Raw genomic sequence first — 15720 nt, 5'->3', positions numbered from 1 at the left:
TTTATTACAAAAATAAGAACAAACACAGACTGAAGGGAAAATCCACATGAATATTGACGAAAGGAACTGACAAACTATATAGGGAGGAAAATCAGAAGGGCAAAGAAATATAACAGGTGAAACAGATTAATCAATAAAGAGACAAATGGGGGGATGGGGTCCAGAAACGAATCCGAGCACATGGTGACCAGAAATAATCAATAGCCATGTGCTATACAGGAAAACCAAAACACAATTGATGAACACACTGAATAAAATCTTGATGTAAAAAACAGATTGTCGTGAACCTGACACTACCCCCTCTCCATGGGACAACTTCCAGGCGTCTCAACCTGAACAAACAAAAACAGAAGAGAAGAGGAAAGTCCAACAAAATAAAACAGACTCAAGTCCAAAAGTGGAGGAGAGCTACAGTCCAGGTCCAGCGGAGCAGGAGGGCAGTAGACAGCCCAAGGTGGAGCTGTTAGTTACAACCAAATGAGGGAGGGTGAGGGGAACCCGGATGGTGGCACCAGGAAAGGGGCAGGTCTGGTTGCCAGGGGGGCAGCTCCAGGAAGGGAGTGATGTCTGGTGGCCAGGGAGAAGGCTTAAGGGAAGGAGCGGGGTCTGCTAGCTAGGGGGGCAGCCTCAGAAAGAGAGCGGGGTCTGGAGGCCAAGGAGGCAGCCTCAGGTAGAGAGCTGAGTCTGGAGCCCAGGTAGGAGTTTGGATTGGAGAGTTCAGGGACGACAGCTGAGCAGAGGTCAGGGACGGCCACTGGACAGAGGTTAGACTGGGTGGCAGCGGCCACTGCAGGCTGGACTGACTCATCAGCGGCCACTGGGGACTGCCCGAAAGGCGACTGAGTGGCAAAGCTGAGGACTGGACAGGGTGAGCGGCAGCAGCTGGTGTTAGGATAGGCAGAGCGATGGCCGCTAGATAGAAATTTGACTGAGAGGAGACCACTGGTGAGAGAACAGACTGAGCGTTGGCCGCTGTACGGGGGTCAGACTGGGCAGCAGCCACTGGCGAGGGGTCAATGACTTCCTTAACCAAGTGTGTAGGTGACAGGGAAATGGCCTCCTTGGCTGGTAGCACTGGTAATAAGGAAGATGTTCCCATGGCCGGGAGTGCTGGCAGAGGCAGGGGAATGGCCTCTGTGGCCGGGAGCGCTGGCAGCGGCTGGGGAACGGCCTCTGTGGTCGGGAACGCTGGCAGTGGAAGGGGAACAACCTCTGTGGCTGGGAGAGCTGGCAGCGACAGGGGAATGACTGCAACATGGGACCCCTCCGAGGAAGCTCCAGTGGACTCCGGTGTAGGTGCCACTAACCTCATCCTCCCTCTTCCTGCAGATAGTCACAAACACTGCTGCGGACTCTGACCCCTCCAGGTGGTCAGCAGCAGGCTTGACCGCCCCAAGACAACCAGCAGCAGGCCCCTCTGCCTCCTGGCAGACAGGAGAGGGCTCCTCTGCCTCCAAGGTAGCTGGAGCGGACAGAATGGGACCCCTGAGACAACTCTGCCTCCAAAAGGATGACCGAAGACAGCCTGGTGCCTTCAGTGAATAGTGCCACTCCTGAGGCAAGGAGAGTCGAGGTTCTGCAGTACTTTGACACAACATCTTGTCCGCCCAGTCAGAAAAAGTACTTTTGAAGTTTGGCCAGGGGCAAAAAAGATGGCTCCTCAAAAACCAGGTCAAACTGTGCTTTAAAAAACATTGGCAAGTGTCTGGATCCCCATCAAATAATTCTATGGCTGATGGACCCTGAGCCCACTCTGCACAAACAGGCAAAATGAAGATTGAGGAACGGTGTGGTTCCAGGTTTGGGGTCAAAAAGATGTCCATCATCTGCAGTCTAGAATGGTCAGTTCCTAATGTCAGGGTTTGGGGGAGGAATAGGACTCAATTGCATATGGGAACAGGTCAAAATAAGGTTTATTATAAAATAAAGTCCAAAGAGGTCAACAATCAGAAAATATAAAAATCCAAACTGAAATACTAGCCACTGGAAATGCAGGCAGGGCAGGGAAAAATCAAAACAGGCAAGGGCCAGTACAAGAACAAACACAGACCTAAGGGATAATCCACAAACTCTAGAAATCGAAGGGAAAATCCACATGAGTATTGACGAAAGTATCTCTCTATCTCTCTCTCTCTCTCTCTCTCTCTCTCTCTCTCAACTGCGGCTCTGCTGCTCTTTTATCTCCCTCCAGCTTTCACTGTTAATACAAAACATATGTCAGAAAGAATTTTCCACAGGTGTCAATCCTTATGGTTCCCTCTCTCCCGGCCTCGCTCTCCACAGACGTTGCTCAGCCACACCTATCTCTCCTCACATGCATACTGAAAATGTGCATGTTATGCACATTATGCATGCTAAATACTGCAGAAATGTCAAGAGCAGTATGATATTCTGCTCTTCCGAACAGTTCTTCTGTGTTTAGATCAGGTAAGGTGGTTCAACTGGTGATCAGCTTGAATGAATCCTAGAGTTTAAACTGGTCTAATCTGTCTTTCCTCAGTAGAAATATAGTGTTTCTCCTACTTATATAGGGTAACCAATACATCCTCTTTTTCGGACCTTAAAAAAGTATCCAGCCGAGATTTCTAAATTTGCGAAAATGTCTGGGATTCAGCTTTAGTTGTATTATGATGTGCATCTGGTCTAATACTTAATTGTGTGTGCCTGCATATTTGCATTGCTTTAACCCCTCTTTGTAAGTCCTGCCTTCTCGCACACCAATTGGTCGATTACAAGAGGCTTGCAGCAACTTTTGTCCAAATTCCTGCCTGTCAATCTATCCACGAACGCATGAAGTGCTGTTGTGTTCGGCATCAAACAGTTGCTTGACAGCAGCAGCAAATGACAGCTGAGTGGAAATAATGCCCAAACGAAAGTGCAAATTTACAAAAGATTTGCACAATATTCCCATGCATTCGTCCAGGTCGAGATCTGTAGGATGTATGACATGTAAAACTGGCACTTATGTGTATATAATAAGTGCCAGTGCCTCTAATAAAGGTGCAAGTGATTTAGAAGTACACATTAGCTCTGCGATGCATAAAGGGTCAGCAAAAGGTGAAAGTTCATCTGGAAAATTAACTGACTACTTTTTGTGACCAGGTAAAATTGTAACACATTGCTTCATTTTCCATGGCCATTCTTAATAATAGTAATAGTAAATTAAGGTACACTCATGGAATCAAATATTTTATTTTAGTACATCGACATTCAAAATTATGCTGGAAATTTTTATTTATTATATATATATATTTATGTAATGCTAATAGAGTGTCTTTTTCACTGTATTAAAATTAGTAGCTTTATTCATAGTAACACTGTTTTGAACCCTATTAGCCCCACCCCCTGGCAAAAAAAAGTGTCCTCTTTTTGGAAAATCAGAATATGGTTACCCTAACTCATAGAAACATCTGTTTGGAAGACGGAGTGAGAGAAAGTCAGAGTACAAGAAGACAAAGCATGCAGGAAAATATGATTGCTCTCTGAAGGGACAAATCTAAATTATTATGTAGAACAAAGGCAACTGTTTCTATAGCAACAACAGAGAAACTGACCGCCAGTACTCTGGCTGTAATCTAAAAGTGAACAGCATTGAGAAAGAGAGTTTTTTGTCTTTTTTTAAAAACAAGAAATTAAAAATAGGACAAAAAGACAAAAGGTACAAGACTGTCTACTTAACGTCATTAATGATGTAAAGAACTACAATCCCATGAAGCATTGCGAATGATGTAATCAAATAAAAAAAGATGGAAAAAGGTAAAACTGTTGATTTTATGTTGTTTATTATAATCATAGAAACAATATATTTAATATGTATTGCAAAATATTCATACATATACAAATATATAAGGAGTTATCAGTATTTTATTATTATTATATTATTATTGGTGTGATTAGATCAATATTGGAAGGCAATAAAATCAGTGTTGAATTTAAACCATAAATCTTTCTTCTATCATGAAGACTCGCAGACTTGAGTGAAATTTAAGATGAAAATAAAACATGTATTTGATGAATATAAAATAGAAATGTAATGTCTCTCTTTGGCGTAAGCCCCGTCTGGCGGTCCGAAGAATTTGTACTAAGAACTTTCATATCCTGCCGGAGATAGGCGGCTGGGGCGAGGAGCCTACCCCTATGCAGGACGGCACTCAACTGGTGGTGGTGGGGTGGTGGAGGTTGCCGTGATGTCACACTGAAACAGCAATGTGATAGATTGTGTGCAGACTTATAAAGCAATGGCTTACATGTTATTGGCTAGGAGTTACCCAGCTAATGGTGCGATGATGCATATATATAGTCTTCCCGCAATAACTATTCTGCACTTACATTTCTAGATTTCAAAAGTATTTATCAGTTGTCAATCTTTTCTACGGTATATTATAGCAATATCTCTTACACTTGGGGCTCTATTCTCGTGACCACACCATGCACAGCGCTACGATTATGTGCTATGTCTTATCGAAATTTTTGTGAAAGCACTTTAATTCTAGGGGCAATATCGTGCCAACGCAAAGCTCAAGTGTGCATGGGTGGGAGTGTTTGCTCTATCTGTGGGTGTATGCGTGCAAACTGTGGTGTAATGTATGTTAATAAAGTGGCAAAAAGCGCAATTGACTATTTTCCTGAGAAATAGGTAATTGCGCTAAGACGTTTGACAAGCACGTCTGTTTTCAGGGTAGTCTAAACTAGTTCCTACATTTGCAGTTTGGAGGTTATAATAATAAAGTTCATGTCCAAACTCTAAAAATGTAGAGGAACATCAAATTATGTCCCTGACAATTACAGTTGTAGCTGTTTTATGAAACCAAATGTAAGAGATTTGTGTTAAACGTTTTAGAGGTCATGTTTTTTTTTTGTGCTGGGCAACGATCAAATTGTTTAATCGTGATTAATCGCATGGTTTTCTGAGATTAATTGCATTATGCACAAAATTCAATAATGAATTGAAAAGTAGTGTATTGCGCAGTTTTATTTTAAAAGTACTGCTATATGAACAAAAGTGCAATAACATTTCGTTTGCAAACACTTTAAACAATTAAGGTGCTTTTTAACAGCAGTATTCCCTTTACACAAATATTTCTTGTAAATCTCAACTTAATGTGATCAAATCAAATATAAAAACCAAAGCTATTTGCCACTGCCAGGGCATTAACGTTTAATTAACGTGTTTAAGGTGGCCCACAACTTTTCTGCATTTGGCCAGGACATTGTCAAACACACTGTTCTGCAGAGATACTGTGACAACGTTGGTGACTGTGTGCAACCCAAGGGACGTGTTCAAAAGGTAGATGTCTCACAGCAGCGATCATATTTCTTGCACTATCTGTGCTGTGTGTGCTGACTTTATTTGAAACGTTCCACTGATGTGCAACATGAATAAAATTGCGCGCACATTTCAGCAAAACGTCTCTCTTCTGTTTTCATTACAGTCAGAGCATGTGAATGCAGCTCCCACTGTTCATCAATATAATGCACTGTAACTCTGAGGTAATTATGGTTACCCAGCGATGTCCAGTAGTCTCCAGTGAGAGCAACAGTTGGCTGTAACGCCGTCGCTTTTGTAGTCCTCTACTTTTCATACAACTCGTGTATTCTTCTTGTGATGGTGCGTCTTGAGGGAGGATCATATATGCTGTCATTCGTTGCGATCCTCAGACCGACATCTTCCACAATACTAATCGGCCTGCAGTTTGTAGCCATCCACTTCGCTATGGCATTTGTTAGCTTGTCTTGCTTTTGTTTATCTATACTTCTCCCACACGCTGCATCCAATGTAGTCTGCCGAAGCCTCCCTCCACTGTTTGTTTGGGAGGGTGATTTGCTTGCATCAACGGTGTGTAACACTGCGTTAATGCGAGATAAACTAATTGTTGGCGTTAATTAATTAATGCGTTAACGCGATAATAACGTGTTAACTTGCCCAGCCCTAGTTTTTTTTAATTATTATTATTATTATTATTATGTTTATATTTACAATTGTATTTAAGATCTAATTTGAATTGGTATTTTTCTACATGCTGTCTTAGAGTAATTTTATTTAGTCACTGCAAATGGGACCGGTGGAAGAAGTTGGTGAGGGTATATTGTTTGGATTTTGGGAGGTTGATGTATACAGTTATTTGACCAATTAATTATTTTGATTTCATTTTCAAGTTTTTCAATAAAATTCTGTTAAATAGTTATAGCAAAATCTACCGTTAGAATTGAAGTGCGTGCAAAAAACAAACAAACAAGCTGATTCCTCGATGCACAGCCTAACCTGGAAGGCCGATACAATTACTGTTAATGCTAGCCATGATTTAAGTGTCACTTAATCTTTAATATTATTATTGATATTATTAATAATTCTTACATTCTCTATAATTTAATGGAGTGAACATCCAAGTCCTGATGAGAATAGCATTTTTCATGCGTAGAAATGGAGCATGTTACTGTCATAGATATATGCCTGACATTCCACAGGGACGCAGGTAATCTACAAATGAACATGTCCATATTTCTATCTATCTAATTTATTGCATACAGATCATTTACACTACCAACTTCTTATGAATGTGCTGTCTTTGTTTATCGTTGGTGCTTGACAGGGAATTAACTATATAATAAGATGCAGACGGTGGAAAAAATCGGAGAAGAACCTCAGTATTAAATTGCACTTGACCCAGCCCATTTGCTCTTTGCGCACGATTTTGCCAAGCTCACTTGCGCCTAGACTTAGCGCATGCTTGCACGAAAAAACTAAAACATCATGGCCATGCCCATTGACTTTGCACTTATGACTTAAAGCCATTGAAATATGGCCCTTGAAATATTTGATTTCATCTAGTACAAACAGTATTTTTTAAAACAGGCAAAACAGTATAGATTTACAATATTGACCATTGTGTTAGCTATCGAAGATAATATCAAAAGAATTATCGTCATACTCAACACTATGAGGTATCAGTGTCAAAATGTTCCTGACTGTGTGTATTTTGCCTGCGTGTGTTTATCTGCTGTCATTCTGTAGGTTCTTTTAAATCTGGTACTGCACTTTATTAAACGTGTGTCATTTCTAAAACTTTAACATGATCAAATGAGTTCAGACAAGGTATAACACAAAAGAGCAAGAGAAAGAGAGACCAGTCATAGCAGATGGTTCCTGTAGCCTGAGGAGACACAATGGACCCGAGTGTCCTGGGATAACTTACTGTCCTCACATGTGTGTTTCATTATTTCATATTCTGCTGAGTCATTTTTTGTCATGATTTAAAAAATAAAGCATATTACATTGCTCTCTGTTGCACCCCATCTGCAGCAGAGAGTCTATAGCAGTAGCCTCAATGTGGTTTCACAGAGGTAGTCAATTCACAAAGTGTCATTTTAATCCAGTACACATGCTCTAAAATGTAAACATTAAAGCAGACGCACAAGTCTAGAGTCTATAGCCGCAGGACACTCAGGATCAAAGAGGCCAGTACTGTAGTTCAAAAGTGCAGCTGTAATTAAAGTATAACTCATATATTTCACACACAATATGCTAGTGAGTGAAAAACATGTTCTTTATAAATGACGCTATTAAGACATATGCTACAGACCCTTGCTGTTGGGTCATATAGGGGACATCCTATACAAACATTTACCATGGTAAGCATAGAAAAGAAAAACTGGCTCAACCAATGGTGTGAGTTTGGGATGGGACAATCTGTTTATACATTATTTTTGCAGTAAAATGTTTGAAATTTCAACTTTATTTTAAAAGTAATTTACTTCAAAGTCATTTTGTTTCTTATGGGGTTAAAGTAAAAAAATGTCTAAGTAGTAAAAAACAAAAAAGCTGCAATTCTTGAAAAATTCTGACATAAGTAGTTTGGAATGCTATTTTATTATTTTCCTTAAATATAAGCAGTAAAACAATTATCAAAGAAACACACATTGGACAACAGATAATTGGAAAAGAGTGTTATGGATCTTAACACCATTGAGCTTTTGTAGATAAAAAGAAATAATCGTGATTATTCATGATTTTTCATAGTTAAACGTGATTATTCTCAGATATTAAAAGTGCTGAAATTTGACTCTCTATAGCTTCATCCTATTAAAATGCATTTATTTCCTTCTTTGGAAAGAACAACAAAATATAACAAAGCAATATGTAACAATAATGCTTTATCAACATCTTCCAAACTCCATAGAACAAAGACAAAAATGCACTAAAATAGCACCAATTCAAGTAACATTAAACTCTAAGTGGGATGTTGTCTGATATATTGAACTACTATTCATTGCAAAGCACATGAAATCACTTAAACCCTCATCCTCCACAATATTTACCATCATCGAGCTTCTCTTTTCTATGGAAGGCACATGATTTGTTTCAGGGCAGCAAGTGCCAAGTTGAACTCCATATGAGAAGTGCGTCATATTCTGCTTTTAGCGCTGACACTGCCGATGGAAATGTAATTAATCTGAATTGTCTGGTAATCATTAGCTGACACTTCAGAAGCAATGGGTACAAAGTTGAATTTATGTTAAATTTGAGCAGAATATCAACAGACCCTCCAAAGGAGAACAAGATGCACAGCAGGCTTGTAAGAATTGAACAACCTTAACAATCCCTATAGCGTGGTTTAGTGTACATGTATGTGCACACTCACATACACACTGGAGCCCACTGGCTCACTGGAGACACCCACACTCCGCCAGACAGATTGTCTCTGCAGAGAACTGCTATTAATAGTCCACCGCTACTGTCCCCTCTCTCTCTGTGTCTCTCTCTCTCTATCTTTGTTCTTGCTTCAGTTCTTTTAGCTCATTCTGTCTTCTCTGTCATTATCTTTCCCTCTTTTTCCCTCTCTTCCTTTGTCCTCCTTGTCTCTCAGTTAACCGCTTGTCTTTGCCCATCTCGAAGAGCATGTGGACCATGCTCTGCTGGAAACATAGATGTACTGGGATACATGTGGGATTCTTCAGGAGATAAAACCCACCTTAAGACTATGTTGGGTTTGGGAATCAAAAATTGTTAAAGTGATCGTTCTCATAAAAGTGAAAATTCAGGTTTGGAATTGGAACCAGAATAATTGAATCCTTAAGAATTCCCTTCCTTAAAAAGGGGTCAAACACTGTTTCCATCTGTCCAGTGCGATCACTCTATTTCTCTTTCTATCTGTTGATATACCACTCCTCAACAGTATCCCGGGAGACCACTGTACATTTAAGTGTGTGTTTGCGGATACGCTTGTGTGAGTTCCACAGTTGTGCAGATTTGTCAGCGTTTTTGTTCCATTGTGACCAGCTCAGACTTTGCTGTTGTCACGGTAACATTGGGGTCTCGCTTGTTTGGATTGGCACTGAGAGAGATGGGAATAGAACTAGCACGGACATGAGAACGACATGGAGAGAGAGTACAGCAGAATACACTGCCACAATGAAATGCACATTATGTAATGGAACGCCCACTATTACAATGACCAATCAATTCCTGATTGACAAAATCCCACCTGACATGTTTTTAAATGTAGATGGATAAAAACTTCATTTTAAAGGTCCCAAGCTACATTTTATGTCTTGTTGAATGGCACGTTTCACTTGAAAATACATCAAATTGCATAATTAAATTGGTTTGCGGATGGCAATAGGGGTCAGAGTAGAGTATATACTGGACATGATGCATTAAAGCTGTCCCGATACAATCATATATCACTATATTGCAATACGTTTTCTCCAGATATTGTATAAATACTTTAAATCCACTTTTATATTAATCCATTTCATGTCCAGCAATTCACATCCAAACTAAACTCTGTTTTCTAAAGTGTTTTTGCCAATAGTGAGTGTTCTAAATTTTTGGTGGAGGAAAATGCTGTTCTAGATTGAATGGAAGGCCTAAACGTAGCAAAATCTATAATTTTTTTAAACAAAATAGTATTAGTGTGGAGGTTGCCTAAATAAGCACAAATAGGACAGGCTAAAGTATACTTCAGTTGACCGTGTCCCGGATCACTCCGGGAAGCAAATTTCATCATCAGGACAGTCTGAGGACTCTTCGCTTTCAGCTCTGTTTTTTTTTCTCAACATGTTGACAGTCTTCATCTGTGTGCATAGTCGGCACATGCACCTGCCGCTGACTGTACTAAAGAGTATCATTAAGCTGTCGTAGTGCACATGTGGTCAACCAGGCGTGATCCGTAACACAGAAAAGTGTACCCGAGTCTTTAGATGGAAAATACATATTCATATACAAACAAAATGAACCAAGTTTTACCCTTGAGATTGTGTCCTCCACATGGACAGGAAGTACAATCGACAGGAAGGAAAAGAGGAGGAGAGCAGATGAAGACCCCCCAGAGAGTTTAAACTACGGGGGTCTCTGTGTGTGAGCACACTGGCATTTGAATAGTCAAATGTGCCACTCTAAACCAGTTTAAAGGGTCACAACAACAATCAGTCATACGCCCCCTTATTAAAGCCTCTTCTATTGAGAGATACTATACCACACTGATGTTTAACCGTTCAGATCATAGCCAATCTGTATGTGAATCCAAACATCAGCATCTCCTGCCAAATTATCTTCACTCATTTCCACAATATTTGGACGCTTTTGTACAATTTGTCTGTAAAATATGACATATTTTGTTCAGGATGTGTCCAGGAAACATCTAATAGTCTATTTACATTTATTCATTTGGCAAATGCTTTTATCAAAAGCGACTTACAAAAGAGGAAAACATCATCTTAAGGAGACAATGGTACAAAAGTGCCATATTACAAAGTTTCACTAGCATCAGAATAGTATTCAAAACATATACATGTGCACATTTTTTGGAGACGTACCATCATTATTTGGAGTCGTACCATCATGGTAATGTCTGATATTTTGGAAGAAATTCAGACACACGGCTTTAAAGTGTTTCTAATATTTGGCGTATTCATTCTATGCTACTCATTAGGGTTATTTTCACAGTACACGGAGGTGTTAGTAATGAACGTGCAATAGATTTCTACTATCAAAGTTGCATAAAAGTACTTCCATCAGACATTTTCGAATGTGATCACATTTCCCTCAAGAAAAACTGATATTGCGTTGTGCAAGCAACCTCAGAGACATGGGTTGTAGTCCTGTTAGACCCAGGAAGACATTTTGTTCACATATTCAATGATGAGCGTGATTCAGAGAGAACGGAGGGATCAGGATGCATTTTTGTGCTAAAGGTTTTTTTACCCCACTGATGATTTGGTTGGGATTTGGGGGTAGGGCAAATATAATATGCATTGTTGTTGACTATTACATCATGTACAACTAAAAATACAAGTCACTTTTGGCGCCTTCCTGTGGACATGACACCTGAAAACTGGAGTTTCCCCCGATCCCATACATTCAACAATACTTCAGCCACTGGGGACAGTGAATAGAATTTCAAAAAGCACAGACTGATTTCAGCTACAGAACTTACAACCTACTCTTGTCAAATTTACAGTGAGATTAGTCAGAAATGTCGGATTTAACTAGATTTTTATGTATTCCGGAGAAAATGTGAGTGGTGCTTCCCCATGCAGTAGTCACCACCATGATGCTTGGGTGTTGTGGTGGTTGCCAGGGCATTGTTATGTGGTTGCTAAGGTGTTCTGAATGGTTGCTAGGTGGTTACCTACGGGCTTATGTCAAAAGATCCTACACCGTTGGTCCCAAGTCTGTGGGATTTTTTCACCCAATTTATTTTCTTTAAATCTCATCTCTTAGAAAATGAATAGCACACATGAAATGCATGCATGCTTGCCTAATATATTAGAAAGATTATATTGAAGTTCTGCATTTTAGTGAACAAAAATCTTAAAGGCACAATGATTGCGCTTTGTGAACAGATGTCTAATTTAACCTTAAGCGGTCATTACTGTCTACCAAAATATTCAAATCTGCAAGTGATATTATATAACCAAAACAAATCCCCAATTCAGCATATCCAGAATAGAAGACAATGCTACAATGCATACATATTCACAGCATCAAAACAAATGACAATTACTGTCTCATGACAGTGCCCTTAGGACAGGGTCATTATTTTATTATTGTTTTATTTTGTTAAGAAACAAATGAGCTCATAAGGATTTATTTATTTATTTTTTGCTTGCTACATAAAATCATAAAACAAAGGCACGTGAATTCAGTTAAGAAGATACCAACTAAAGGGTACTAATGGTGACTGGGGTCCTGAAGGAAGTCATTTTTAGGGATGTGCCCGAAGCCGAATACCTTATTCGGAAAAGCACGAATAATGACTTTAAAATGAATAATGGATTCATCTAAATAATATAAAAGTGTAAACCTTATGAATGAAAATGCGTGTGGTGTGACTTCAGATCGGATGGGCGCAATCTCGACTCTTTTCTCGACTCGTTTGCGGTCTCTGTAAATTGTGTGGTCTGGAGCTTATCAAGTGTAACATTAACTAAGATACAACATCATATACACTTTCCACTTCTTGAAATGTTTATGTTACATTATTTTATGTTATGTTATGTTATGTTATTTCACAGTTCACATGTGATTCCCACGTATTTATTAATTTATAGCCTAAACCTGAGCACAATGTTACATTCCTGACCTGTAGTGATTTATCATCGGAGCTCGTCTTTCCGTTTCTTAAAGGTGACCACATTTATACCACATTAGCAATTTAGGTTATTAACTGGTTAAGACTTTATTCTGAAAAAAGTTAAAATGCTCCGTAAAGATTTAAATGGTCCATAGAGTATTCGTCTATTAGGAATATTCCTCCTTATATAAAATTAAGATTTTTTCTTCTTCTCTTTAAACTGTGCTGAATTTGAACATTTTAATTGTTCTTGAACTGTGGTAAGGCGCTATATAAATGTAACATTATTATTATTTAACTATATAATGGTGTCCTATCGTAAAAATTCCTGATAGACTTACAGGAATTTCACCTGTTTGTAGGCTATATTGATTTTATTTTAACTTCTTTAAATGTTTGAATTTATATTTATTATTCACTGCAAAATGTGTGCTTGACCTTTCACATTTTGCTTGATGCCTCCTGCCTCCAGAATAATGTTGGTTTACATGCACAGACAAACAAAAATTATGTTTCATGCAGATATTAATATCTGAAATACCAGGAGAAACCACAACATATTCCACAGTTAATGTAGCCTACAAATTCAGCTTGATCTGGTAAGAAGAAAAAAAAGATTTGTTTTTAAATAATAATTGTATAAAAATAATAATTATTATTATTATTATTTGGCTATTATTATGAAAAGGCATAGAGAAGGCATATTTTATTAATAGAAACTATAAATGTAAGAGTAACACTTAGACATGGGCGTTTCATTTAGTTTTGACGCACTTCTGGTTTAAGCCCCGCCCACACCCGGTTCTGTCCAAATACAGAGACAGATTCAGATAATTTTGTAATATGAACAGATACAGATACAAATACAAATACGGATAATGCTCTGCTGCACACCCCTAATAATTATATCCTAAATGTAATTTGTTCCGTTTTAATTTATTAATATTTCTGTCTTGTTTTATTTAGGAAACCGACATCCAGTACTATGACTCCAAAGCTGAATCAGATTATGTAAGTGAAAGTTCCTGTAATGTTTCTGATGAAGACTGTTTTGGAGTGAAGAGTGTTCATGAACAGTGTGTGTCTGTTGTTTATTATATACCTTTAATAGCTTGAATATATTTTGCCTGACCTGTTTTTAGTTTAGATGCCTTATTAGTGTTTTGTCATCTTTCTCTTTAAGCGATAGTTAGCGATGTCAACATTAACTTAACCTTTAATGTATTTTAACAGTTGTCTCATTTGTTTTTATTTGTATTTCTTGGATTTTGGGAGAAACATTAGAGACAAACTTGCTGTTTAAATAAAAATAAATAAATAAACAAATGTACTCCAGTTACTCAGTAATCTCTGGAGATGTCACCATGTGTCTACTCATCATACAACCTTTTTCATTCTATAAGTGAAAGGTCGTAGTCAGTCTTGCTAGCAACATCAACTGCTTGACTGATTTCTCTTTGTCGACAAAGAAGCCATTATATCAGAACTCAGTCTGGCAGTATGGGAAAACGAGGAATGGAGCTTCAGTGAGAGCTAGAAGAAATGGTATGGGCCATATGAGAAGCCATAAATCAGAAATGTATTATGTGCGGTAGATGGACAGCAGGGATGTGATTAATGATTCAGCACTTTAGGGGCTGTCAGCATCTCTAATTGGAGGACATCGCTCATAATTAAAAGGGCCAAGGGGATGGCAACCCCTCCAGCCACCCCTGTGACCCCTACCTTGCTACCTACTGCCCGAGAAACGCGGGGGTCAGAAGGCATACTTAGGTTGATTTCCTTAAATGCTCAGTTGCAGACTCACACCCAGACGTCACCAGAAGTGCTTCGAAATACTTTGAACCTCACCTTAGATGGAGTCATCTATAATCTTATTTCTCTAAAAAGCATAAGTCCGTTCTGGTTTGGTCTCACTATGTTCCAAACCCAGTTGAGCTGCCTACCTAGACTGCATTTTAAGGCATCTTAGGCTTCTTTGAAACTTCAACTCCAAAAAAAGTATCTCGATACACCTGCGTTCTGTCCTAGCATTTTTTTTACGCAAATCAAATTCTGTGTTATAGTTTTTGCTGTGAACGCATTCATCTCACGCAGGAGCGCCGCGTTTATAAGACGCATGACAATTTACTACAACTTCAACTTTTAAAAAGACTCCTCAAGACACATGCAATCCATTCTAACATTTTAAACATGTTCAGTGTATAAATTTTTGTTGTAAACGCACATGGGCACCTTGTTTTTAAGTCACATGTTGTCACATTTCATCTTTTGCCTCGCACATGTGCGCTGTGTATATAAGATGCATGTCAATTTAATTCAACTTCTACTTTTAAAAACACATCTCAAGACTGCTGCATTTTGTTGTAGCTTTTTTTAATGCAGGAACGCATTCACTGGAAGCGCTTTTGCCATAACCACGTTCATCTGACGCAGGAGCGCCACATTTAAAATCACAAGTCAATTTACTACATTCTGTTCTCGCATGACTGCTGCGTTTTAAGATGCCGTGTCAATTTAATACAACTTCAGTTTTTAAAAAAGCGTCTTGAGACACCTGCATTCTGATCTACATTTTTATGATGCAAGAATGCATTCGGTTTTAACTCGTTAGTCTTGAACATGTTAGTCTCAAGCATGAGTCTTGAAGGAGTGATTTCTAGTTTTTGTAAAAGCAAGAAAACGTTCAGTGTAAACATTTTTGACTTGAAAGTGTTTGTCTTGCGGAAGAGCATTGCATTTAGCAGACGCCTGTCAATTTAATTTAACTTCAAGTTTTAAAAAGGCATCTAGAGATGCCTGCACTCTATTCTCACCTTATTTTAATGCAAGAACGTGCTTTGTCAATTTTTAACAACTTTTAAAATGCGTCCTTCATGATAAGACAAGCCTATAATGCACTGCGAGGAGCTCAGTGAAAAATATCATCCAAGATGGCATACAATTTAAGGAATATGTGATTATTTATATATATATATATATATATATATACGCACCTGTATTTTACTCAATACTAAAAAAAGTTTGCTTCATTAGAGCATTTCAGATCATTCACAGATGAGATTGCATGATGTAGGCAGTAGACAGCCAGGCCACTCACAAGGTTTTGGAACTAATTTATAGTGTTCATTCATTTCTTGATAAC

General features: G+C 38.7%; 1 protein-coding gene across 1 annotated transcript in view; it reads left to right on the top strand.

Moving 5' to 3' along the window:
* LOC127654421 (voltage-dependent calcium channel subunit alpha-2/delta-2-like) overlaps positions 1 to 15720 on the top strand; it is a 282058-nt gene that overhangs the window by 150434 nt on the left and 115904 nt on the right. Inside the window, exon 5 of the mRNA XM_052141606.1 lies at positions 13542 to 13586. Within this exon, the coding sequence (XP_051997566.1) occupies positions 13542 to 13586 (45 nt within the window). The remainder of the gene's footprint in view (positions 1 to 13541; positions 13587 to 15720) is intronic.

Source organism: Xyrauchen texanus, chromosome 13, assembly GCF_025860055.1.
Source record: "Xyrauchen texanus isolate HMW12.3.18 chromosome 13, RBS_HiC_50CHRs, whole genome shotgun sequence".
NCBI classification, from domain to species: Eukaryota; Metazoa; Chordata; class Actinopteri; order Cypriniformes; family Catostomidae; genus Xyrauchen; species Xyrauchen texanus.
This window is presented reverse-complemented; position numbering and strand designations above follow the sequence as displayed.